The 27,480-nt window shown below is 36.6% G+C and overlaps 1 protein-coding gene and 1 long non-coding RNA gene across 4 annotated transcripts in view; one reads left to right on the top strand and one right to left on the bottom strand.

Moving 5' to 3' along the window:
* Positions 1 to 450: 450 nt before the first annotated feature.
* On the bottom strand, positions 451 to 2,849 carry LOC148127288 (uncharacterized). Its single transcript, XR_015742169.1, has 2 exons — positions 2,612 to 2,849; positions 451 to 729 (listed from the first exon to the last, which is right to left on the bottom strand). It is a non-coding gene; the product is annotated as an uncharacterized LOC148127288 (long non-coding RNA).
* Positions 2,850 to 3,179: 330 nt separating this feature from the next.
* The window catches only part of GLIS3 (GLIS family zinc finger 3), a 146,868-nt gene continuing 122,567 nt past the window's right edge, over positions 3,180 to 27,480 (top strand). For 2 of the 3 annotated variants that reach the window (XM_026703749.2, XM_087926683.1), the window contains exons 1-3: positions 3,180 to 3,718; positions 13,486 to 13,540; positions 16,976 to 17,456. In XM_026703749.2, coding sequence (XP_026559534.1) covers positions 17,072 to 17,456 — 385 coding nt within the window. In that variant the 5' untranslated portion in view covers positions 3,180 to 3,718; positions 13,486 to 13,540; positions 16,976 to 17,071. Of the gene's footprint in view, positions 3,719 to 7,837; positions 7,893 to 13,485; positions 13,541 to 16,975; positions 17,457 to 27,480 lie in introns of those variants that run through there. The other variant, XM_087926682.1, reaches the window with a different exon arrangement.

Raw genomic sequence — 27,480 nt, forward strand, 5'->3', positions numbered from 1 at the left:
CTTTATAGCATCTTCTAACAAGTTTTGTTTCTGAAACCTAAATATTTACTCACCACAAACACAGAAAAAGTACCAGGAGAATTTACACAATTTTCTGGCATAGCAATAGTATGTAGGTAAGCAGAACGCTATTACAATCAGTTTAATATTAATTTGAATAAAGATTATATAGTTGTTTATACTGTGAGTTCTGGCCCCAGACCAATAAGGAACTGCTCTCCAGGAAGAGACTGGGCTCATGTTGGACGTGTTCAAACATGATTCAACCTGCAATGTGCTGTCCTGTGGTAGTTATCATGCCTACTTTCTTTGTGTTGAAGTTATTTGTACTAGAGAACAGTAATAATAACCCGATTTTGCTCAACAACAGTTACAAATATGCCACTATAGTTAAAATATAGTACCATGCCATTAACTGAACAGAATAATAAAGATGGGATCACAAATTAATCTTTTTAAAAAATTGAATTTATTTTGAAATTCAGCATGGAAAAAGTCTGCTGAGAATATACTATACATTACAGTCCACATGACAAAATGCTTGTTGGCCAGTAGTTTCAAAGAGGCATCTGCTTGGCTAGTGTTGTTAATAGAATATTTTATTAGATTAATCCTTGGTATGCATTAGAGGAGATTTAGTTCCTCCATTTTCATTCATTGCTGATTCTGTACTTGCAATATAACTTGTAGATATCATAGATTTTCCAGGCAATTTAGAATCTGGCAATCCTAAATTTAAGTTAGAAAGGAAAAAATGCAAATATTAATATTTTTCATATGCCTCATCAAAGGTTTTTCTTATCAAATAACTTATTGAAATCTATCATTGGCCAAAAATATAGTTCATACTTTGAAAATTTTTACTGTTACAAAGATAACCCATACAAGCACTTTAAATTTCTGCAACTTAAAAATGCATTTTTGCACAAATAGTGGTATTTTGATAAAAAGTACTATAGCAATTTATGGTAGTATTAATTCTCCAGCTAAACCATATTTGAATTTTGAAGAAGGCAGAGAGTACCATCTTTGTTACCTGTTCATAGACACATTTGTAGAGTGGGATACAGATTTGGTTAAAATTCAGATCAAGTGGAGAAATTGCATGAAGTTCTAATGTACCTTATGGGCTTCTCAATGTTTCTCCTCATATTCAAATTAGAGAAAGAAAATTGTGCCAGAATTTTAAGCGAAGAGTTTATAAATCTGATCTAAACTCTAAACTAGGGGTCTCAAACTCAATTTACCTGGGGGCTGCTGGAGGCAGAGTCTGGGTGAGGCTGGACCGCATAAGGGATTCCACAAAAAACGTTGTTAAAAAAATATCCTCAAATGTTATACTACCATATCATGGCGTGGGCCACAGGATATCGTCCTGCGGGCCACAATTGGCCCGCGGGCCGCGCGAATGAGACCTCTGCTCTAAACAGATGCATAACACTATGGGAAGAAAAATCTGGTCTGGTTTCAAGCCAGGAGAAAGGCACTGGAAATAAAATGGAGGCCGACTGCAAGGAAAGGTTTATTTGGTTTTCAGAAACTTTAGTGATAACATGTTTCTGGGGTGGCTGGATGAATGCATGGATATTTATAGGGTTCTGGGATTTTGTGATTGAGGTGCTCCAGGGGATTATGCAATGTAGTGAACCTTGTGTCTTTTGCTATTCTAATGGTGGTGGGTAAATCCTATTATCTCCTAAAGGTCCTGTTCTGTCCTTAGAATTCGAATGGGAGAATGCAGATTTTAATCCCATCAGCTCCAACCTTCTGTGTTTTGTTTATGAATAGATTGGCTCAGTCTTTGATAATAGGTACAAAATATCCATCTCTAAAGACTTGAGGCTTCTGTTTGAGACTATTAAGAATGCCTGGGGCTACCTTCTGCCTTTGTTAAGATTTTTCTCCATTTCTCCTTTGGGGAAATATAATATTCTCTCTCTTTTAATATTCTCCAAAATATTTCAATCTCTAGGAGGGGCTGCAGCTTCCCACAACACTATTTTCCCATACTACCGGTACTTATTAATCTATTAAATAATAATAACTAGTGATCCTCCCACTTATGCAGTGTATAGAATGTTGCTGTGAGCCAGTAATCCTATTCACTCTAATTAAAATAACTTTTGATTCCTGAGCAAAGAGCTACAGGTTTAGATATATCATTCTAAATAAATAACTCGAGAAACAAGATGCTGGCTCAACAGTTCGGCTTAACTGTGAAGCGTTACAGCACCTATCATCCCAGATGTTTGTTGGAGGGGGGGGAGAATTCTCGATTTCACAATCTTTTTTCTCTCCCCCCCCCACCCCCGCCCTCCATCTCCTACCCTAGAGCTTCAAAGTCTAAGCAAGCTACGATATTTGAAGCTAACTTTTATGACGTGTCCCTTTTCTGGAATTACATTTGGGCAGCGGAGGTGGAGGGGGGGGAGTGGGCTAAGAGAGATCTCATTCTAGTCTGTTTAGCAATAATGGGAGCAGGCGGAGGAGGAGGAGGAGAAGAAAAGAGAGAAATTACGCAAGTCCCCGGGTATTTGGCTTTAACATTCCTGCGACAGAGTTTTAAAAGAAAACTTCTGGGAAAGACAGAGGTAGTGCCGCAACCACTTACTAGCTAGCCTGCCCCTTAGCGAGTCCGGGGACTCACGTGCCACGGACGATAGCGGGGGGGAGGGGGGAGAGAAGAGTCCCGCGCTGGGGCTTGGCCTCGTCGAGGCCCCCTATTGACTAATGGCTTCCCGCCCTCTTCTCCCTCCCCTCAGGATCTGGCATTCGGCTGGCTGCTGGCAGCCCTCACGCGCCTTCGCTCGCCCTATAGTCTCCGGCGGCCTGGTCTCCTTTCCCTCCCCCCGACACCTTCTCCGGCAGTCCGCACTGGCGCTGAGGCGGCTGCTCCGGCCCTCAGAAAAGCGCGGGCATCGCCGCTAAAGGGGAAGGGGAGCTGGTGATGTGCGAGTCACGCTTGCCATGCCGTCCCCTCGACTCCCACCCCGCTCGGGAAATTAGGAGGCGAACCTTCCCGGTCCCCTTCCCACACAACACAGCGTTTCCCTTTTCCTCTCTGTAAAAGGAGGCACGGCCGCCTCTCGTGAGGACGGGGGAGCATCCTTTCACCCAGCCCCCAAAGGCTTCGCCCCCAACCTGGGACCACGAGGGTGAAAGTCGCGCGTGTCTGAATTTGTGTACGAAACGTAGAATAAGGGCCGAGTCACACCTCCCAGCCTCCCCACTACGCCCCCGTTTCTCTCTCTCCCCACCCCCGAAAAAAAGTCACTCCCAATGGAGAACTTCTCCTCAGTCGCCCGGCAAGGTGGAAGTCCTGACTCGGTCTGCCTTTAACGCGCGAGGCTCCCTTCGCCTGTAGCTGCTGCTGCTCCCGGCGACGAGGAAAGAGGGGCGGGGCGGGGGCGCCCGCGCCTGGCCCGAAGAAGAGACGGGCACCTGGAGGTTTGTTGTGGAAAACCTGGTTACCTGGTCAGTGGATGCTGCTGCCGCCGCCGCCGCTGGCGGAACTTTGCTTGCGGGCAATTAGGGAAAAAAAAAAAGCCGGGTCCGCTTCGGCGCGCCACGACTGAGGGACGCACCGTCAGAAACAGCCCCGTCCCAGAAGGCTCGGGATTTGGACGCGGAGGAGGCTTCGCCAAACTCCGGGAAAACGTCAGCGGCCCGCTCCAGATCCGGAGCGAAGCATCCGAAGAGGGCCATGGCTTAAGGCAACGTACGTATTTTGGGGTCGGGGGTCGGCGGGAATTAGCCATCTCTCTCCCTCGCCCCCCTCACCCCACCCCGGTTGCGTTTTGGAGCCTCGGGGCAACCCTGGCTTGATTATTATTATTTTTAACTGGAAAGAGGGGCGGCTGTTTATTGACGGAATGCGATCGCCTGGAAGACCGCGTGGTGGCCTTTTCAAAGCCAACCATGGTTTGTCCTGACCATGTTTGTTGGACTCGGTTGGGAAAAGTTTGGATGTTAAATACGACCAGCGGAGCCTCCCTTCCGGGCATCGTGAAAGGCTCGGGTTTTTCAGACGCGTCTTTCTTTCCCCGCAGTTTGAACGCGTCAGGCTGTGGCGTTTGAAGGGGTATCTGTGACCCCGGGATGGCCTCCTGCTGGAATTGCTCCTTCTCCTGGCTCTTTTCCCTCTCAAAGCGACTTTTCCCGTCTGCCCCGATCCCGCGTCCCTCTTTTCCACGCATGTGTGTCCCCCCCCCCGTTGCATTGGCTGTGGAAGGAAGCGCTAGACTGGCCCTCCGAGCGCTCTTTCCTGACGGGGTCTCTCGTTCCCTCCCTTTCCCTCTCAAATCATCCAAAGCCCTGCCGGAGAATGGGAGGAGAGAGAGAAAGAAAAAAAAACCAGCATGTGAAAAAGTTGAAACAAATATTCCCTTCGGGAGATTTGTCATCTTGTTGATCATTAAACTGAGTTAGATCTAACAGCGCTTGATTTCTCCCCTCCTCTCTTGCCTTGCTTCTACTGGAGCGGAGCACTCGGTTTGTTATCTGCTCCTCTTGAAGGTTTTAAGGCTGGCTGGGAGACTTTTCCACGTCTATGAGTATCCCCTCTGCATCTCTCTGTCCGATTTTCTGTAGGTTCAGGACTGAATTGTAAATGACCAGGAGGGGATTGTAGGTGTTTTGCTCTGATCTCCCTATTCTGTAATAAGCAGGGAAAGAAATTCAGGGTTGGAAAACTGGAGGTAATACAAAGTGTGTTACATTGCCTTGCCCAACTTGGTGTCCTCCTCTGTATATTCTAATTTTGATATTGTAGCTGACTGTAATGTGACAGTAAGACAAGAAGTTGCTGTTATTTTATATTCCTGGCTGTCCTTTTTCAAATATGAAGCTGGGAGATCACAGACACAGGTGTCTTAATCTTTAAACAGTTTCCTTTAATTGAGGTGCAGATTTCAAAATCCTGGAAAGTGCAGTGATCCTAAATGAGAGTGCCTTTGAACATGTCTAGAGTGTCGTTCTCTTCTAACCACTGTCATCCTTTCCTTTCTAAAGCTTCCCCTTTCTGTATTGCTTCCTAGAAAACCATAAGATCACAACTTAGCTAAAATTGGAGGAAATGAGATGTAATGGATTTCCAATAATTTAAACTGTGAGGTAATCTATCTATCTATCTATCTATCTATCTATCTATCTATCTATCTATCTATCTATCTATCTATCTATCTATAAAAGAAATGCTGGAAAGAAGTGTGTTAACAACTGATTTAACTTAGATATTATCTGAAAAACTTATAGGAAGTGGTAAAAACTGAATGGCTTGTGGTCCTGGATTTTAAGTTGTATTAGATCAGACAATTTACTTGCTCTGTTTGTTACCCTGATTAGCACTAGCTTTGGGGTTCTTAGCCAAAGAGGTGTTCATACTACTTGTGCTTAACTGGTGATGGTAGAAATTATGTGAGAACTTCCCCATTCAACATATATTACTGAGCCTTACTACTGAGATATTTATGAAGCCTTATAAGTCTTTCCTGTGCAAGAACATAGTAGTTATTCCACCTGTTTCCACAATTATGAGAATTAGAAAAATGATGTTTCCTTTCTCTCTCCACCAGGAGTGGCACATAAATGTCCACCTCTAGTTTAGTTTAAATTCCTGGATATTACAATGACACAGTCATGTGTTTTAGGCATCAGTGCAAAAGCTTGACATTGCCTTCTTCCAGGATATTTTCCAGGGTTCAGATGGTCTCCCATTAAGTAATAATCAGGTCCAGTCTTGCTTAGCTTTTTCAGTACCAGCCAAGGTTGACTAGATGCCAACTTCTGTTAGAATGTTAATCATTTTTGTATAGATAGTTAGTTAAAAGTAGTAACTAGCAAAGACAGACAAATGCATTTTGTTCACATTGATTTAATTTCTTATTTTGTCAGATCTTTATTCTGGATTAGAATGTTCTGCATCATATTTTTTTGGGATGGGTGGGATTGACAATCAATGAGACATAGTAGTTAAGAGACTGGGTTAGGGAGGATGGAATCTCCAGCCTCAAATCCATCCTCACCTTGAAAACTCATTGGATGACTTTGGACCAGTCAATTGCTCTGGCTCAATCCACCTCTCACAGGGTTTGTTTGGAAAAGATTTGGAGAAGAGATGAGTGCTTTAAACCATATGAGCTGAAGAAATTGAGGGGTGTGAAGTCAATTAATTAAAAGTCTGTACAAAAGTTGTATGTTTAACTTAAGCTATAAACTTATATACATCGTTTTTCCCAATATCCATTTATTTTACAGGCAGTTTTCATTGTAGAACTTGTGTCTGTATTTTGTAAAATGATTTGGGTGCCGAGTTAAACTGGAATATTATACTATTATATTTATAAAGATATTAGTATTAATGCACAGTTTTCTGCATGTGTGAATTATGTATGTTCATCCCGAAGTGAGAATTAAATGAGCAAAATAAGGAAAAGGAAGAGAGTCTTTTTAAAATATCACAACTTGATACATAATAAAATAAAAGGATAGGAAAAAAACAGGGCTAGAAACTGAATTCTGGAAGAAATTGAGTCCTGTTTTTAGGCAAAGGGTGTCCAAACTTGGCAAGTGTTAAGACTTGTGGACTTTAACTCCCAGAATTCCTTACCAGGTCTTAAAATGGCCAAGGTTAGACACCCTTGCATTTTTTTAATGGACAGGATTGCGGGAAAAGATACAGGTAATCCTCGCCTTGCAACCATTCATTTAATGACCGTTCAAAGTTACAATAGCCCTTACAACCATTTTTCACAGTTGCAACCTTTGTAGCATCCCCATGATCATGTGATCAAAATTCAGATGCTTGGCAACTGGTTCATACTTATGACCATTGCTGCATCCTAATGTCATTTTGCAGCCTTTTGACCAGCAAAGTCAATGGGGAAGCTAGATTCACTTAACAATCAGGTTAACTTATCAACTGCAGTGATTCACTTAACAATTCTGGCAAAAAATGTTGTAAAATGGGGCAAAATTCACTTAACAAATGCCTAATTTAACAACATAAAATTTGTCATAAGTTGAGGAGTACCCTTATAAGTACTTTAACTAAAGGATTTCTGTTCTGGTGATCTTAGAAGCTATAGTCATTGGTGGGGAGAAAATGCCCATAGTAGTTTTGCTGGTAACTTTATTATATCAAGGAATCTTGTTTATATTTTCACTATTTTGATTGTTCAGAGTAATTTCTAATGTGTAATTCCTATTGCATTGTTAGTAATTCTAATTACTAACTAATTAACAATAATAGAAAGGCTTAAGTAGATGAAATAACACTACTCACACTAATATACCAAAATGTGTTGTCATTTATATTCTTCTTTGGTTATAGAGGAATAAAAACATGGAAGTACAGTACTGTAGTGATTTCTTTTACCTTAGGACCCTACAAACCTATATAGGAATGCTAAATTCTCTGACTTCAGACCCAAAGCTCAAGGGGTATTGAGCCAACTAAGTTGATTTGATGCTTCCTCTGTATCTAAAGGTTAGCTTCAAAAATTAGCTTTTGATCCATTTCTTTAGATAATTCTTCTTTACTTATTAAATCTTAAACCTGCTTTTGGATTTTGGAAAAAAAAAATTTCCTGAGAATTTTGGTTGCCATTTTATGATGTTTTATTTATCTATTAAGTGCATTTTGACTCTATCCTCCTCAATCCTATATTATTTTCAGAAATACCTTTTCAAAATTTAAAGTAAACAAGTATAAAATAACAGAATGAACATTAAGCTGAGTTATAGTTTGATAAATCTAATTCCATCTTATTTAAAACTTGGTCAAGATTAAGGGTTTTTCTTTCTCTCTACTGTACATAGAGAAATTTAGAAGATTGCTGTATTTATGTAGAAGAAAATATCTCTGGAACTAAGATAAGCTCTCCTGTGGAAGTGTAGGAGGAAGAAGAAAATTATTTTCACTAACTTAATAATAACAACTTATTAATAACAAATTTACTGCCGTAAAATAACTAATCTGTTTAGGACCTAGCTCATCTGCTATCCAACAATATACCAACTATGTTTGTACACACAAACCATTCTCACACACAGAAACTTTTTAAAAAGTCTGAACCTCCCCACTTCCCCCCAGCCCCTGCTTCCAGCAGAGGTAGGAGATAGGAAGAAAAATTAGTGAAGGAATAGGTGCACTGAGAAGGGAAGAGAAAGGAAGGTACAAAACTGATGTAGATGAGGTAAATGGAAAAAAAGTGAAGAAAAATAAATCTCTAGTTGGGCACCTTTGAAAAATTAAATTCAGCAGTTGAGAAACTTCTTTAGAGCAGTGACTAATCTTCAGATTGATTTTCAAAGGAATCCATTTAGCAATGCTATCTGCAGTCTTTTGTACCTTTGCCCATTTAATGGTTTTCAAAATCCTTTTAATGATTTTCCTTCACCCCCAAAACATATATTTTGAGGGAAAACCCTATTTGCATTTCAAGTAAATGTGCTGATATCATTTATTATGCTCATCTTCCTTGCAAGGTTTCATAGAAATTGAGCAGACTGTAATTCTTATAATTTTGGTCATTTGGCTCTACCTTTTCCCATTTTATGCAAATTGAACTGCATTTGTCCAATGCATTCAGTGAAGGAGATTTTTGGTAATTGGTTTCACTATCAAATTGTTCTTACTGTTATGACAGTTTTGTTAAACTTTAACTTAAATCTGATTTCCTGTAACTAAGATTATACAGTAGTGTTGTGTCCTGCACTCTATGTCAATAGGATCTTTACTGCCCTTTCTGGATTATAACTTTTTGGATTCAGGAAAAACCCTGTAATATTTCCCCTTAATCATTTTTTCTTAAGACGAAATAGGTCCACTTCTCTCGGTCTCTCTTCATAATCCTTATTTTCAGTCTTTAATTTCCCTTTTCCACATCTTTCCAGTCTCAGAATTTTCCTTACGATGTTGCTATCATGGGCCAACTGCCTTGTTACGCTACTGACACGTTTCAACCTGTGAACAACTTCACTTTCAAAATCCTTTTCATGGAGCACCTCAATCAATCAATCAGAATAGAGCTGGAAGGGACTTTGGAGGTCTTCTAGTCCAATCCCCTGCTCAAGCAGAAGACCCCATACCATTTCAAACAGGTGGCTCTCCAGTCTTTTCTTAAAAACCTCCAGTGAAGAAGCACCTACAACTTCTGGTGGCAAGCTGTTCCACTGGTTAATTGTCCTCACTGTTAGGAAGTTTCTCTTTAGTTCTAGGTTACTTCTCTCCTTGATTGATTTCCATCCACTGTTTCTTGTCTTGCCTTCTGATCCTTTGGAAAACAAGTTGACTCCCTCTTCTTTGTGACAACCTCTCAAATACTGGAATACTGCTATTATGTCACTATCCTATACATTTGCATGTAAGTTTCCTCCTTCCTAAATGAATAACTTTTTATTGGTCTGCAGCATATGTCTTTCTGTTCCTTTTTAATTTCACATCTCTAACGGAGCAAGAACTGTTTAAATGTTTCTTAATTTCAGAGTGTTAGCTATTTTAGTTACCTATATGGTATTTGTAACTCCCCTACCCAATATTTTATCTTACTACATTTATAAAAATGTGGAAGAGTACAAATATTGAAGTGTGGTGCTCTATTTGATACATTGCTCCAATTTGAGGAATTATGGATGATCAAGCTCTGAATTCTGTTTCTAAGCTGTTGTGGATCTATCTAATAGCCATGCTATCCAACTTCATACTAGACTAACTTACCAATCAGACTGTATTGCAAGACTTTCTCAAGTATTTTGCTGCATTTGCAGCAATATATGACACAAAAGTCCATGTTATCAAATGTCATATGAAACAGAACTCTTTATTTTAGTGTAAGGCCTACTTATCTACTGTTATTTCTTTGAAAATTGTATTAGCTTTGCTAACATATAAGATCTTTTGAACTGAGTTCTCTGAGTGATCCGAACCAAACCCATTACGTAATCTAATTCTTTGCCTGAGTCATTATAGTGCGTCAGAAGAGAAAGCATCTAAACTGAATTTAACCGTGAGTAAAATTGGTAAGGCTGTGGAATTTTTACATACTCATCAATGCAGACATTTCATTATGAATTATCTTAAAATGTGTCATGCTATGGTGCTATCCAACAGGAGAAGGAATAAAATTTGGGGAAAAAACTTTTTTTCCTTTTGTGGTTTGGCCTTAGTGTTTAACATAATAATGTGCTGAATACTCAAATGCATCTCTCAAGAAATGTGTAAAAATTGCCTTATAGTAATAAGTAGATGGAGCTAATTATGATGATTTACATATCCGAATAAAGAATTATTACACTAAAGAACATTTGGGGGATATAAATTTTGCTTTCTATAGATGTACATGAGCATACAAGGAACCTTTGTTTCTGCAAAATTTTAAGACTTAACTGATTCAGCAGTCTGGAGCAGATTGAACCAAGATCCTGCTCTTGATATATGTCAGCTGCAGTGATGTATTTGCTTTTGTTTTTTTCTCCCAAAGTGGGGTTTGGTAGCTCTTTAGAATTGATTCATTTATTTATTTTTAAACTTCTAGAATATGTAAGATGCCTAGAATTGTAGCTATTTTGAACAACCTGTATGCTTGACTAAACTAATTCAACTTTATTGAAATCTACCTTAATAGATTCTTGCAAGTCTGAAAGTACAGTTCTCTTAATGTTACCTTTACAGTCCTATACCTTAGGTAGGGCCATTCCTGAGCCTCTTGTTCTCCCCATGATGTAGCTGCATAGTGCACCTGCATAGTGCATCTCTTACCTGACTGCATCTCTTACCTGACTGCATCTCTTACCTGACCGCATCTCTTATCTGACTGCATCACTTATCTGACTGCATCACTTATCTGACTGCATTGCTTATTTGACTGTTCCCTAGGCAGCATTTCTTCTCCCTTTCTCCCAAGGTCTTTCTTACATACAATTACAGGTTTCTCTTGCATTGGCAAATGTCAGTGTCCATAAAATAATGAGCAGGAAACCACTAAACAACAGCAGTGTGCACTGAACTACTCTCTGAAAAGAACATTGCTACCCATCTATCGCATGCAATAAAACATGTGAATAAGCCAGAAGGAAGAATGTTCTGTGGACAGATGAGACTAAAATAGAACTTTTTGGGTTGATTGGCAAAAGGAAACACTGTATCCCAGCATAAGAACTTATCTCATCTATGAAACTTAGTGGTGGCTGTATCATGGTTTGGAGCTGCTTTGCTATGTCTGGACCAAGATAGCTTGCTATTATTGATGGAACTATGAAATCTGAATTGTACCAGCAAATTATATAGGAAATTATTAGGGTATCTGTCCATTTGTTTCCTAATATGATTTGATTGCTTATTAGTAACCTATGACTATCACTAAGTGTTGTATCGTATGATTCTTGATGAGTGTATTTTATTTTTTCTTTACTGAGAGCATATGCACCAAAGGCAAATTCTTTGTGTGTCCGATCACACTTGGCCAATAAAGAATTCTATTCTATCTGTCCATTAATGGAAGATCAAGAGAAAATGGGTCATTCAGCAGGACAAGGATCCAAAATACACAAGTTGTATGACTAAAGAATGGTTAAAGTAGAAGAAAGTTACTGTTTTGGAATGGCCAAGTCAAAGTACTGACCTTAAGTCTTATAGAAAGGTTGCAGAAGAACTTGAAGAAGGCAGTTCATATGAGGATGTCCAGCAACATCTCTAAGTTGAAGGGATAAAATTCCTCCAAGCTGATGTGCAGGAAGGATCAGTCACAATTGTTGTTGCTCAAAGCAGAAAAATTGAAAACTCAAACTTTTTGTAATTCGCAACTTCGCAAACTTTCTGTAATTCTGTTGTAAGCAGAATTATTGGATTCAGTTCTAAATTTTGTTGTGATAGCAAATAAATGATTGGAAAGACTGTAATATAATGTTGGAACTTGGAAGAAATCTCTCAGAACATTTTGCTATACTAATTTAAATGGGTATTATAATAATAATGTTCACATATTTTGAATGAGGTGCCAGCAGTCTTAAATCATGTATGATTTTAAATAGTTTTCAATTCCCCCCCGCCCTTGGTCTGCTTTTAATCAACAAATAGATGTATTTTAGAAAAAAAAGGCAGGGATGAATTAGTTGCAATTTCATACTGCAGTTCATTCTTGATGCCAATATCTGAAGTAACTTTAGAAGTTACTTTTATGGCATCATTATTGAAATTGGTTTTGCTAGTGGGCAACTGAATTTGAGTAAGCTAAGACTAATCTACTGTCTGCTAACAGAGGCTTTGTAATTTAAAAAATTGCTATTCATACTGATTATAATCAGAAGATAGAAGGGATCTTTGAAATCCTCTAGTCCAATCCCCTGCCCAGGATAGGAATCCAGCCAAATGGATATCCACATTTTTTCTTGGAAACCTCCAATGATGAAGCACCCAGAACTCTGGAAGATTCCACTGCTTCAGGAAATTCATCCTTACAACTAGTCTTAGATTTACATCATTTGTTCAAAGTTACAACGGCCCTGGATTTATGATCAGTTTTCATATTGCAGCATTCCCAAAGTTATGTGATCAAGCTTTGCGTACTTGGCAATCAGCATGTATTTATGTCCTGGGATTGTCATTTGCTACTTAAGGAGCTTCTGATAAGCAAAGTCAATGGTGGAAGCCAGATTCACTTAATAACTACATGATTCACTTAATAACCAGTGATTGGCTTAACCATGGCAAAATAAAATGGTACATGATTCGGTTAACAATTGTCAAGAATGGAAAGATAGTTATCATGTCTCACCCTGAGTCTTCTTTTCATTAACCTAAACACCCTAGTTCCTTTAGCTGTTCTTAGGATTTATCCTCTAGACCCCTTATCTTCTTTACTGCTTTTCTGTGCACTTGTTCTAGGGCCGCAGATGCTATATTGGTGTTCTGGCTATTGGAAATAAAATGAACTATAAAACAATTACTTTCAATTATCCATATCAACAGATGGACATAAACTTCAAGCAGTGCAGGCCTGTAGTTAAATATTTTAAAAAGGTACAAGTTGCTACTTGAATAAATATGAATATATTTTCATCATAAGTGGCCTATATAGTTTTAAATGGTTTTCAAATTAAATGAGGCTAGAAATCAGGAAACTCTGAATTCTAGTTCCACATTTGGCATAAAGCTAGCTGGGTGACCCTAGACTAGTTATTCTCTAGCAGCTGTAGGAAGGAGGCAGTGGCAAGCAGCTTTTGAAATCTTGCCAAGGAAACTGCAGGGACTTGTCCAAGGCTAAGCATTTTCTAGGTCTTTATAATTAATGGAGAACAAATTTTGGAAATACTTGCTTGGATTTTATCGCATATATTTATGTATGTATGTATATGTACATGTGTGTGTACACATACACATTTTGATTGTATAATTGAACACACATACACACATATGTGATGTGCGCTAATATTTAAAATGAGTGTTATTTATATCTTTGGTCACTCAAATTGTTATTCTTTTTATAGGAAACTGCACATCAGAGGAAATCATTCAAACACCATCTGATCTTCACAAACATTGGTAAGGATGTATTGGATTTCAACCTATACTATTTTTTTAAAATGTATAGCTATTTTTTGAGCTTTGGTTTTCCATTGTGGGTTCAGAACTTTTTCTGTATGGATCTAGTGAACTTTTAAATGGGAAATGATTATGGGGATTATTGACTGCCCAGAAAGCAATTGCTGGGGCAATTGGGGCATTATCAGGAGATCAGTAGTATAAGTGGGATTACATAACGCAAACAAACAAGGTTACATTATGCGAACAAACAAACAATTGCTAATAAAAATTGCTCTCCCTACTTGTTTTAATATGTAAGCAATGGATTCCTGTCATTCTTTTTCCTTCCAACTGTAACATTATTTTAAAGGAATAATTAAGAAAATAGTTCCAATAATCAAGAGTGTATTAACACGGGCCAAATAAAATCCTCTGTTATCCACACTGCACATAAAAAATACGTCTACCATGTAATCAAGGCACATTGTTTCTGAACAACACCCAGTGAGCCTGCCAAATATAACACCTTGTTTGCTATGTTAGTACTTTTCTAAGGTATTTTAAAACTACAGAAAATAATCATTTTGATTTGCTATTGATTTATAGCATTATAGAGCACATGGTTTTGCCAATAGAATAGCCTCTCTTTGTTTTCATGTTCTTTTTCCTGAGAGCCAGTCACCTGTGCTAGGGCAAGGTACATTCTGCTTTATACTAAAATAAGCCCTGGGAATCTAAAAACACTTAGCCGCATCTGTCCCTGGCTGAAATGCAAACTATGATTTATGCTGTGGCCAGGCCTGAAAATAAACTATACTGCTTTTAATAAATACATGTTCCTGCAAACTATAACCTGAACATTGTAAAAGAACAATTTAACATTTATTTCTTTTGTTTAAATGAATTGAACTAAGGCTTGTGACTTTTCAGAGTTTGCAGCTGTACACTGACATTCCTGTTCTTTTTAATATAAGTAACATACAGCCAGTAGGTCTTTAAAGTACCATAGGTAGATGAAGCAGATGTGAGAAGAGAGTGAGAAGAATGAAAATGTGCACGGGTGTGTTTGATTTTGTATGCCTCTGTTTATGCTTATTATATAGGGGAGTCCATTTGGTAATTTTTTCCCTTAGTCTTTGAGGTGTATAATTCAGTGATAACCATTCCTGTAATCACTTCAGTCATGTAATTGCCAGTCAGCACTGGAAAAGGCTCAACGTTTCAACACTTCACAGCTAAATTATACTTATCCATATTGCTACTCATTTGTACGGTAAGCAGTATTATATGAAGAACAGAAAACAAATAAGTAATATCTGGTAAAAAAGTGAGACATTAGGTGATAAAAAGAAGATGAATGAAATATAGTTGAACAGAGGTCCATGCTGACATGGGTATGCTATGTCTCTCTATTCTTTTCTCTCCATTCAATTCATTCTTGTTTCCAAACAAGCCCATCACTCCAAATATTGCCTTTTGTTCATTATACTCCCAATTTCTCTCTTTTGGAGATTGCACTATTCCATCCAATCATAATTTTAATTGGTTTTTCCTTGTGTTTAATCCATTCACTCTTCCATCTCATATTTTTTTGCATTTGGATTCCTGTATGCACTCTAAATGACTAAGTATTTTGATGTATTGCCCACTGTGACTATGTTTTATTAAATTTTCATTTTTGCCTTTAGGTCTAGTTGCATGTTGTTGTGTTTATCTTTTTATTCATTACATATTTATTTGTTAAATTTACTTTTGCTGCTTCTATTATTGTTTAATTGTTGTAAGAGTTGAACTTGTGATGTGGATGGCCATACAAATGTGATAAATAAAAAAGTAAGTAAATATAGACTGAGCTAGAATCATCTATTCATGCAAATAGAGCATGCTCAGATTATAAATGTAAAAGCAGAAGGGAATTGTTAATGAAATCAACAAACCATATTCTGACTTTTTTTCAGGCAAATCACAGTTTCCCATAATCATTGAATAGTAAATGGATGGACACAAAAAAGGGAGGAATGTTGGCTTCTTTTGTACTTATAAACAAGAGTATTTGCGGCAGTGGCCACTGGTTTTAGATTTGCAGGCATAAGCGAGTCATTGAAGGCTTGTCCATTTTTACATGCATGCAACATATGCGTATACTTTATGTTAACAAGAGGCAGGTCTTGGACTGCCTGGTCACACCCACATTTTGGAACCAATTGCTATCACTGCAAATACCCCCCCATCTCAGAAATTTGAGCAGCAGAAGGAATCGTTAAAGGCAAGTTGAACAACCTAATTGAACATCCAGATGCAGAAAACTGATTTTCTGATTTTCATTTTGTTTAGCATCTGCTTAATTGTTTTTCTACAAATACAGTGTATACTTACAAATTTAGATACTCACCCATAGGGATGATCAAGGAAAATAACCTTATTATACCAAGAATGATGCTACTGTAAAGTCCCAGCTGAGAATTCATGGCTTACGTTAATTACAGTTATTGCATTTCAGGGATGTACACACTGCGAAAACGATTCAGAAATGCTTCAGATATCATGTGAATGCTTTTGTGATGTTCATTAAAGCAGTGTGACTTTAATAATTGATTGCTACTTGACCAGGCTTACAATTCCTTCTCATGATAATTAAAATTAAAATAGATAAAGCGGCAACACAATAATCAATGAAATGCAACCTTCATAGCAAGTTATATAAGCAGACTTCTTAAAACACCATCATTTTGGCAGACTCACATAATTCCAAAAAAGTGAAGTTGAATAGGGACTACATTCATGAATAGCAAGAAAGGGACTACATTTGTCCTGGGTTTGAACCATTCCTTTGAATCCTTTTTGATGTCTGCATTTAATGTGCATTAACTGTTAAATAACAGATATATTTTAGAAATGAATGAATTATATTTTATTGAAAGTATATTATTCTTTCCTTACCTTTTCCATGTGCTAGTACATTGCAGTATGTTTTTCTGATTTCTATCTAACTGTATTTTTTAATCCCGAAAGCACAAATTGGCAATAATGTCATATTTTGGGCTCAGTATAGCTTAATCATTGGACAAGCTTTAGCATCTCCCTTTTTAAATTATCACAACGTGCATTTTTTTTTAAAAAAGCTCTTCTTAACCATAGCTCCCATTTACAGTTGGATTTTTTTTACCTCATTCATTTGTTTGGTGTTCATTCCATTTCATGGCTGGTTAACTAGTACAAAGGTAGCTGACCTTACTGTTAACTTCTGCTTCTAAGGGGCATCATTTCTCTTCATTATAGTTCTCAGTAATCATTTGTCCTTATCCCCAGAGGGTTTTCTCGGTAATTGCCTTCTACTTTGATGTTCACACAATCAATAATTCTGCCTCCTACAGTTAACACAAAGCGCAGCTCTGAAGCCTTGCATTGTAATACAAACGAAGTTATTTTATTGTCTTCTCTCCCCTACAACAGGCATAATGCACTACAGATAAGTTATTGACTGCTGACCAATGTCTTCAATATCCGGGAATTTTGACTATATATCTTTAGGAGAAGAATCCTTCGGCAATGAATGTCAGGGCATGTAGTGTGAGCCACCAGACAACATGCATTCCTCACAGGCCTGGGATGGTAAATGCACAGCAGAACCCATCTATTAAACTGCATATAGAAGTTCCTTCTGCTTCTTCTAATAGTAGCATCCCGTGCCCTGCTATTGGAAATCTATCGACCCCCTCACATTTAAAGACATCTCTTGGAGGAGGTGTGGCTCATCACAGTAATGCCATTGACTGTAATATTCACCTTCCTGCTTTAAGTACGAAGAGACAAATGGCTACAAATGGAAAGTCTTTATTCCATGTCCCGCAGCATCCAGGAGTAACAACTCCACAGTTTTTGAAGCCAAAGGAGCAAGAATTTGGAAATAAATATACTGCAAGCACAGTAAAAGGTAGGGGTCATTTTAATAATCATGTTTCGCTTTGTTTTTCTTACACATTTGGTAGAATTATGATATAGAAACATGTTTGTTTCTATGCTATCAGAACCCTTTAAACATTACAAAGATGTTTTTCCGTAGGGCAATATAAATATAATGCATGAGGAGAATTCTCAATACCATATATTCTACTTTCAGTAATATAAGTAAAGGTTAAAGTGATTCCAGTGGTGGTAGGAACACTCGGTTGTGATTCCTAAGCTGGGAGGGAGAGTGGCTCCAACAGATCCCAGGAACAACATCAGAGCTCTCTGTCCAGACGAGTGCAGTGCTAGGAACAATTAAGAACCCTCAAACTCCCAGGCCTCTGGTAGAGGACCCAAGATTGAGAAAGACACCAGACTGTCCATAAGGGTGAGAAGAGAATTTATATTTATTAGAGGGGCAATTATTTGTGGCCAAGAGTTACACTTTTTATTATTACTATTTAGTTACCTACAGCGACTACATGTATAACTAGCAAATTCATAATGTCAATAGATTGATTTTAGTTAATGTTTTGGATCCATTTAAGAGATTTTGAGAGATTTGTTGGCTCATATTTGAGGGAATGTAGGAATTCTTTAAGCTCTTCCAAGGCAAAAATGATAATTATTGGGGGAAATCATGAGTTTTTCTAGGGTAAAATAGATGCTTCAAGCTAATGCAAACTGACTCTGAATGGTCAATGAAGTTCAGGCCAAATGTCAGTTGGATTGGCTATCTTGGTCTTGGTTTACCACCATATAAATATTAATTCACCTTCGTTAGTTTTGTACAGATTTTATTACTAACTTTGATGAATCCTTGGTTTAAAGTAACATTTTTGATTCATAGTTCACAGAATTAGAAGGAACCATCAGTGAGTTCAACCCCCTACTCAGTGCAAGTTCTTACGGATCTAGTTTGTTCACTTTATCCTGCACAAGTGTCTTGGACAGAATAGAAAAGGAAACTGTTTTCAGCCTTGATTACTAAGCAAGCAGCTTCCTTACTTTATTCTTTTTTGAATTTTTGTAAAAGGCTAATGTTAGTTTCTACATTTGCTTATATCTAATAATACATTAAAATACCCCTTAGCCTTATATTAGTTTCTCATATTTCTGTTTTTATGACCCATTTAGTTTCTGAATATAAACATCTCATTGAGCCTGCAAGATACTATTGTAGTAGACTTTTAGTCAACGAAAATATATCATGAACAGCTCTGAATATATTTTAGTTTGCATGTTCACTTAATATACAGTATTTCTATCAAAGTTTCATCTCTTATAGAAGCTGTAGAATTGAGCGGTTGATAAAATGGGCATGAAATTAATTTTAAGTGAGAATGACCTCTCTAATCCTGGTTCATTAATTCTCTTTCAGTTTTGAAGAAGTTGAAAATACCAACTATTTTATAGATCACATAGACATTTATCCCTGACTGATCACAATTATGTATTCATGTTCTATTTAACTGATTCTTATGAACCTAATCAAAGAGTTGTGGGTAAAAAAAATGAAATGACCCTCATGTAAGCCTTCTTGAGTTGTTAGAAGAAAAGTAGGATAGAATAGAAATCTAACAAATTGAATAACAAATGACTAAATTAAAATGGTTGAGAAGGATTGTAAAGTACTGCCTGCATAATGTTGCAAATCAAAGCATTATTCCTGGCTTCAGTATAGGGAAGTAGCAAAAGGTTGAGTGAAATGGAGAATATATCCTCTTTCTAAAGTGTAGAATTTTTTTCTTTATAGAGGCATATTTTCCTCTGTTGATTAAAATTGCTGCCTATTAAAAATATCAAAACCACCTAGCTAGAACATACTTAGTCCAAGTGGCAATTATTTTCTGACATACTCACAGCTCATGTGACCATTTGCAATTAACCACAGCACAAATATATTTTTGAGATATATTTGTTTTCCCTGTTGTATTCCTATAATGATGCTTTTGTCTTGTCCCCAACATATGCAGCATAAATTATCTTTAGTTATAGTAGTGGTAAAGTAGTATGTTTGGCTTATTTTAACACCATCCAAGTGTAGTTTATAATACATAATATATATTATTCCAGAATTTTTCTTTCTGCTAGGATACAGATTGGAGAACTGACTAGCATAGTAATTGCCTATTCTGAAAGCATTTTCCCTTTTCCCACCTAACTAATTTATGTATCCATTTGGTATTCATAGATACTGTACTTTTAATGCAGATCAAAAATATGCTGGACAATGCTAACTACTACTACTACTACTACTACTACTACTACTTCTTCTTCTTCTTCTTCTTCTTCTTCTTCTTCTTCTTCTTCTTCTTCTTCTTCTTCTTCTTCTTCTTCTTCTTCTTCTTCTCCTTCTCCTCCTCCTCCCTCCTCCTCCTCCTTTTTTTTAAAAAAAAAAAAACTGGATAGAAGTGAATTAAAGCCTTTTAGATTATAAAGTCCTGTTCATTCTGTGAGAATATATACGGAAATAAACAAAGATTTTTGTTGTCCAAGACAAGGCAACTTATTTTAGGGACTATTCAATCATGTAATTGTGTTTGCAGATGTGCTTATATTGGGCTTCTTATGTGTATTTTTGATTTGAGAACTATAGTCTTGACTACAGTCCTAGTAGTAACTTATCTATTATTGGTGGAAATTTAAACAGATAATGAGAATTTTTCTTCTTTACACTTCAGTTGAGACAGACAAGACTGAAAAGGAACAATTGTATTGCTTTGGTTAATATTATATTACGTATTGCATGTTAAATCCTGATTGTGCAATGATTGCATATGATAAACTATAAATATGTTTCACCAAACCCAAGGTGTGCATATAAATTCATAGTTTTTCAATGCAATTAAAATAACATGGGATATTACTTCAAACAAGATTTTAGCATTTTTTTCTTGATTAATATTGAACAACTTTATTAGATGCATAGATCCCAATATTATTACAAGTCCTCATCCTATACTAGCAATTGAGGCATTGTTGTTCAAATAATATCATTATTTTCTGTAATCTTTATAATCTAAGCTAAGAATGGGAAACCATTTTTTCTTCTTATTCCCCTTTTTAAATGGCAATTAATCAGGACTACATTCCGATAAGCCAAAACTGGGCACCAGCACTCATTTTAATAGTAGAGCCAAACAAAGCCAGCTTAGGTCTGAAAAAGGAATCTTACATAGTTTATAGTACAGGTCAGCAATTCATTGTCTTCTAGTTGCATATTCCCAATACTTTATCTGCGCTCATAATACCTCTAAACCCCTTTCTTGCTTGACAGACAGGCCTAATGTTTTCCCTTTCTATGTGAAATGAGGGGCAAAATTTTGCTCCTCAAAGTCTTTTAAAAATATTAAAATCTATGGAATGGAAACAGTTGATATTATTCTCTCTAGTGATATCACCCTATTATTAGTTACACACAATCTATTTTATTCCAAACAAATTCAAAAGCGGAAACATGACCCTCAGGGAGAAAATATTGCCTACTTTGTTCTGTATGTTACTGAACTTTAGTTTTATTTCTATGTAGACCCTGTCTTTCCATAAATCCCATCTTTCTTCTCATTAATGCTTTAAAGTTCATGTTCTAAAATTTGTAATAATTACAGCATCCCTAGTAAGGTTTCTTTCAGCTAGGATATGAATCATATGTAGAATCACTTCACTTTAGACTTTTGCTTTAGTGTTGCTTTAGACTTTTGATATTTGTTGTGAGCAAATGGATAGTGAAATGAGTAGAGATATGGAGAACTTTCCAGGGCAGTTACCTCACTACTACTGGAGGCCATTGAGGGATGTTATCCCAGAATTTGTTCCTGGGAATATCACTCTCCCTAGCAAAATACTTTTTTGCACTCTTCTTGGCATGCCGATTGTTTCCTTTTTCCACAATGATTCCTTATTTATAAACCTGTTGCTTGTTTGATCAACATTCTGCTTGCTCATAGCTTGAGTATCAAACTACTTTTACCTTTTTAATTATATCCTCCCAGCATCTTGTCAATTACATGCACAAAACCATTGTTTCTAATATATATTTAGTTTGTTAAAAAAGCCTGCAGTGCAACTAAATTAATTGTAATTAATATTACTTAAGTCAGGCAGAAACAACCAGAATTATACTTGGAGAATTCAGCTGGCTGTTTTATTGCCAAAGCCTACACATAGGATTCTTCTCAGACTGATGGTTTATACCTGGGTGACAGTAGATAAGGCTCAATGGCATTCAAAGCAGGTGGGTGGGTTTGGACTTTGCCCTCTTGTGCTCATGTTGGGAATCAGACTAATTCCCCATTTAACTCCTCCCTCTGACTCAGCCAGTCTTTCTCCTACATCTTATACGTTAACATCAATACAAATTGACCTGTAATTTCCATTAACTTCCCTGAAATGTCCCATGTTTTAGTCAGTTTTCAAGTTCTTATCAGGAAGTGCATAAGTTCATGAGATGTATGAAAGGCTAACATGGAGTGCTTGAGGAGGATTGAATCTTTCTTCCCCATCTGCATTCTTTAGGAATGCCAAAGTATTATGTTGATAGTTGGCAGCAGTAGAAACTTTGTTAATAGAGGAAATTTTTAATGACGACTTCAATTTCTATGTTATTTTTTGCCTTGCCAATTCTGTTGCTTAAAAATAGTGTATGTATTAGATTTACAAATCAAATAAATATATTTTCCATTATTACTTACATTATCTCCTTCATGTCAACAACCGTGAGAATCTGAGTTGAGGTTTTTAAGTATTATTGTGTTAGAAATAGTGTTCCATGGTTTGGCTGCGGTAGATGGTAAAATGGTAATTTAGTCATAAATTCCTGACGAGCTAGGAAAGCATGCAGTGTGACAGTTTCATAGAGCAGATTTTTCTATTCATTGTAAATAAAGTACTTAATGTAATGCTATTGTTCTATGAACTTGAAGTTCTAGTACTTAGAACTAATTTAGTATTGGGTTTGGAGGCCATTCTTTTGACAATTATCCTGAATTCTTTTGAATAGAAGGCTAAAAGCATAACATCAGGTTGTACGGCGTAAGTCAACCTGACAACATGTAACATTTGCACAGCATTATATTGGGGCAGGCTTTTGTAACCCAATCTGCAACCAGTTTACTTGCAGTCTAATGGACCAGTCGGGTTCAAATACAAGAGACCAATCAAACCGTATTCATGGTCTATGAGCTTCCAAGAGGTACACCACAAAGCAGCAAAAGATGACAGCCGCAGGCCCAGATGGAATGTGAGGACAACAGAAAACGATACCATGGCCATTCAGTCTGAAAGCTCATTGCTGCTTTCTTTTTACAGCAGTTTCAAAATAGCAAGAAGACTTTGCTGGAGGGATATTCTTCACATAACTTCCATGGTAATCCTCATGTAAACAATATCTGCCATCAACTGCAAAATATTTTTTGTAGATTCACATAAAGTAAATACATTTAAATTGGTCTCAACTAAGATATTGATAGGTGAACCAAAGATCTAAAGCTCTAATTCCATCCTTAATTTAACAAAAATGCATTGAATGGGTAAAATCTTTACCAGATTCTTTTGTTAAGACCTATCTTCCATAACTGCTGCTACCATAACAACAGTTATTGTATATGCTATTCTTGTTACCCCGAAAGAAGCTTAGGAAATATTTTGGGTTCCTTTTTCTAAGTTTGGCACAAAACTATTTTCAGGGGGAAAATATAACAGTCTAGATAGATTGTTTCATATGAGAAGAGGTGTAAAACAGATTCACTGTTACCCAGAATTGTTATCTTAGAAAATGGGTATAATACATAGCAACAACCACATGTGCTCCTGATCAAGTGATTACTAGGAGAAAGCTCTCATCTTCATTTCCTAGTTTTCATGTTATGGCTTAGAGTTGCTCCAAGCTTATGTACATGGTCCAAAACTTCAAAAGCATTTCCAGATCAGACCAAGTCCTGTAGTCAGTCATCCTTCCTTCCTTCCTTCCTTCCTTCCTTCCTTCCTTCCTTCCTTCCTTCCTCTCCCTCCCTTCCCCCCTCGTAATGTGTGTGTCTGTGTATGTGTGATCAGTAATTTTTAAAAATTCTGCCAGTTGTGAACCAGAGATATTCAGCATGTAAATTAAGGCAATTGTTAGAACTATTGTGTTAATAAAGGACATCTACTACTATATAACAAAATCTGCAGGATATATTACTCAGGAAAACTAAAGAAAATGCAAAGTTTATTTTAAAACTGATCGTTGCGTTGATTTAAAACTGGACATATGAACTTAATGTAGCTGTGTGCAGCTAATGCATAGCTGCACAGTCATATGTATATGTCAGTGGTGGGATTCAAACATTTTTTTACTACCAGTTCTGTGGGTGTGGTTTGGTGGGAGTAGCGTGGTTTGGGGAGCGTAGCAGGGGAATGTTACTGCAAAATCCGAATCCCCCCCCCCACTTACCTGCTTTCCAGCTCCGTTCTCTTGTGCGGGGCAACAAAAGAAGACCCAGTTGATCAGCTGGGACTCAGGAGGCAGAGAATAGATGGGGGCGGGGCCAGTCAGAGGTGATATTTGCTGGTTCTCCCAATTACTCAAAATTTCCGTTACCGGTTCTCCAGAACCAGTCATAACCTGCTGAATACCACCTCTGGCATATGTCCCAAAAGGAGAGGAATTGGCATTTGTATTCTTGGTATTTTGTATTCAGAGCACAGCTGCTGGGGAATTACCCAATGGGAAGATTTAGTAGTCTGCAGTCTGGACTGAGTACCTGAGTACCTTGCCAAAGAGTCTTAGTCTGGACAGAATTTTCTTAAAATGGTTTAGAGTCAAGCCATCATGAGCACAGGAAAGGAGCAGCTTATGGGTACAGTGCAGGTATGTCCTCGGTTGCCCTTATATTTGCACACATTAGAAGGGCTGGTGTATTCCATTCTAAACTTGCCACAGAAGAAAAATCAAACAATATCCAACAAAGATCTATTTGTGCAGAATTTGTATAATCTCCATAAGTATAGCCACGAAAACTGGTGAATAAATTGCCAATTGGAACGTTGTATCATGTAGAAACTCTTGCACAAACACATAGAGGATAACACAAATGGCCATTTTATTTCTATTTCATTTTTAAATTAAAAAAAAACCCCTTAGTTTTCTTATCAACCTATTTTTTTCACTTTGTTTATTTATAAGGGACATACTAAATTGCAGTTTTATCATTTCAACAGTTGAGTTTATGAAAAGGAAATAAAATAGAGGGAAATGTAGCAAGAATTCATACTCCTATTTTTGTGAGGCCCCTTAAAAACCTATCTTCATCTTTCTAAATCTGCTCATAATTTCCAGTAACTCTGTGTTTGTGTGTGGATGTGTGTATATTTCTTCAGTGTGGAATACAGCTCCACCCACATGCACGTATATTGGGTTAGTGTCTGATCACAGAATCCTTTTTTTGGTAACTGTCAAGAAAACCTTTAATTTGAAAAACAGTGGCATAACTTATGAGCAAAAATGTTAATCAGTAAGCAGCTTGAGGCACACTTGAAATCTTTTTTTACTTATTATTTTACTCTTTAGGACCATTGTTTTTTCATCAGTCACTTGGCTTGTTCTGAAAAAGAAATTCATCAGTATGCTATGGGACTTTGCACCGAAAGCTGGATTCCATCTTCATTTGTTTTTGTTCTCATTTGCTGCTTTTAATCAGTTTCCAGTAACTCAGTAGGCCTGACTATTGACGATATTTAGCACTAAAGTGATTAAATGATAAATGCATAAGTTTGTATTCAACACACAGAGCTACTTCTTTTCAGAATCATGCATTCCAGCAGCTTTGTAATGGTTAAACAAAACTTAGAAACAAAGCATCATTGAAATCACAAGGGGATCACAAATGGAGACTTACAGCAATTGGCCCAGGGAGTCACTTGAAGCCAATAGAAATAGATTTGGATGAATTCCTCCAGTATGTGTGCCTCTTGCCAAAAGAACAGAATTTAGTACATAATAGTTTAGTAGACTAAATTCCTGTATTGTGTATTACAAACTTTATGAAACCACAGGCAAAAGAGTGTGCTTTGCATTTATTTCCTTTAATTTATTTTTAAAGCTAAGCATTTATGCTATGGTTGTAGGATGTTCTTTGACAAAGGTTTTTTTAAAGAGAACTTTTCCCTTTTTTATATAAAGATCATATTGATTATATTCCACATGTAACCACTGAGGCATTGCCAGTGTAAATCTTGCAGAAGACATTGCATGTTTCATATACTGTATATCAGAAAAATCAGTTTTTAAATGTCAACTATGAACTCTTGCTTTTTTCACGCATGCTTGAAGTCTAGACAAGTACAAAAACTATTAAGTAATTCATACCCTTGAAAGAATAACAATTCTAGTGATTTTTGTTTTATAATGTTATGAAACAAAAATAAAAACAGCCTACAAAAATAAAAACAGCATAGATAGATTTGTAGTTTCTAGGTTAACTGAAATCTTTTATAGTTTCTCCGAGGTTCTAGTTCATGGTGCAGTATAACATTCAATTTCTCCCTTTAGATTTCCATTCGCTCTGGATTTTTCAAAGTCTGCAATTAGAAGAAATGTTCTGGCAACTGCTACTGTACAGATCTTGTAGAAATAGCTGTTTTCAATGGCTGTTAGTTTTTAATAACTTCTGTAGCCTTAGACATATTGTGAACAGCACAAGGGCTTTCAAAATAAAGGGGAGAAAGGGAAGATATTTTTTAAACCTACCAAGGCGATAGAGAGGTGCTACATTCCTACTCTGCTGGTCTGCAATCCGAATGGGAATTTACATACTAAAATTTTGGGGGTGAAGAACTTACTTAAGCTGAAGAACAGGATTGTTATTGCCTATTCTATTTAATTCAATAGAACTTCTGCATGAATGAAATGTATGACATATTGATCATAAGATAACATGCAGGAAAAACCATGGAAATACTTTTCTGCTGTCTATCATTTTGAAACATTGACAATGAGAAATTTATTTTGTCAGCAATGTATTACAAATTGTAGACTTTCACAACATCGTCTACAGTGACAGACCAGTGGTTAAGAACTAATCTTGTATTTATGAAAGTTACTATTCTCAAATACAGTATATATAAGAAAATAGTTGCCGGATATATAACCAATAACTAGATTTCTTATTAAATAATATAATCAATATAAAACTTGCCTTAAAAGTTCCAATTTAATATTGCTCTCTTATTCAGGGAAGGGTATAATTTTGAAAACTGTAACTTTTGCAAGCTTTTGCTACAGCTGTCAATAGTTCTACATAATCAAGTTTAGAGCAATTCCTAGAATTCAGCTGAATTTCATTAAGATTTGTAATAAAATTATTTAAATTGCCGTGTCATGAAAAGTCTTCACTTTTTTACTTGATTGGTAAAATGTACAGATTGCTGAAGAACCTCCTATGGAAATGAGTTGCATGGAAATACCACTATTATGCAGATATTTGACATTATTTGCATAACATCTGGCTGAGTATTAAACTTAACTAATAGAGACATTGCACAAATTATCTTGAAAGCAAGCACTGGTTGTTATAGCTTCTTATGAATATAATTGTAATGATAGAAGATTGTGCAACATCTTAGGTATTTTTTAAATTAATTTAGATTTTATTGTGCATTCCCAAACACTGAATTATTTAATTATTTATTACATTTCCACTATAAGCTTCAATGTATACCTTTAAGATTATAGCATTCAATATAATACATAACTTCCAGTCAAATTCTGCTTGGTACATTCTTAATATACACACTATATTCTTAAAAAGGAAAAATTATATATATACATGTAAATAAAGCACACATTCCATTCCAATTCAATTCTATCATTAATATTCATTAAAATCTTAACATCTTTAACATTTCTTTTCAATTAAATATCATACTTCCTTGGGAACACTTATAAACTTTCCATGGTTAATTCTTTTTTTTCTTACTTATATTTTTATAAATCATTACTAATAATTAAAAATGTTCCCATTTAATTATCT

Source organism: Pseudonaja textilis, chromosome 2 (genome assembly GCF_049901715.1).
Source record: "Pseudonaja textilis isolate UNSWEBS1 chromosome 2, rPseTex1.2, whole genome shotgun sequence".
NCBI classification, from domain to species: domain Eukaryota; kingdom Metazoa; phylum Chordata; class Lepidosauria; order Squamata; family Elapidae; genus Pseudonaja; species Pseudonaja textilis.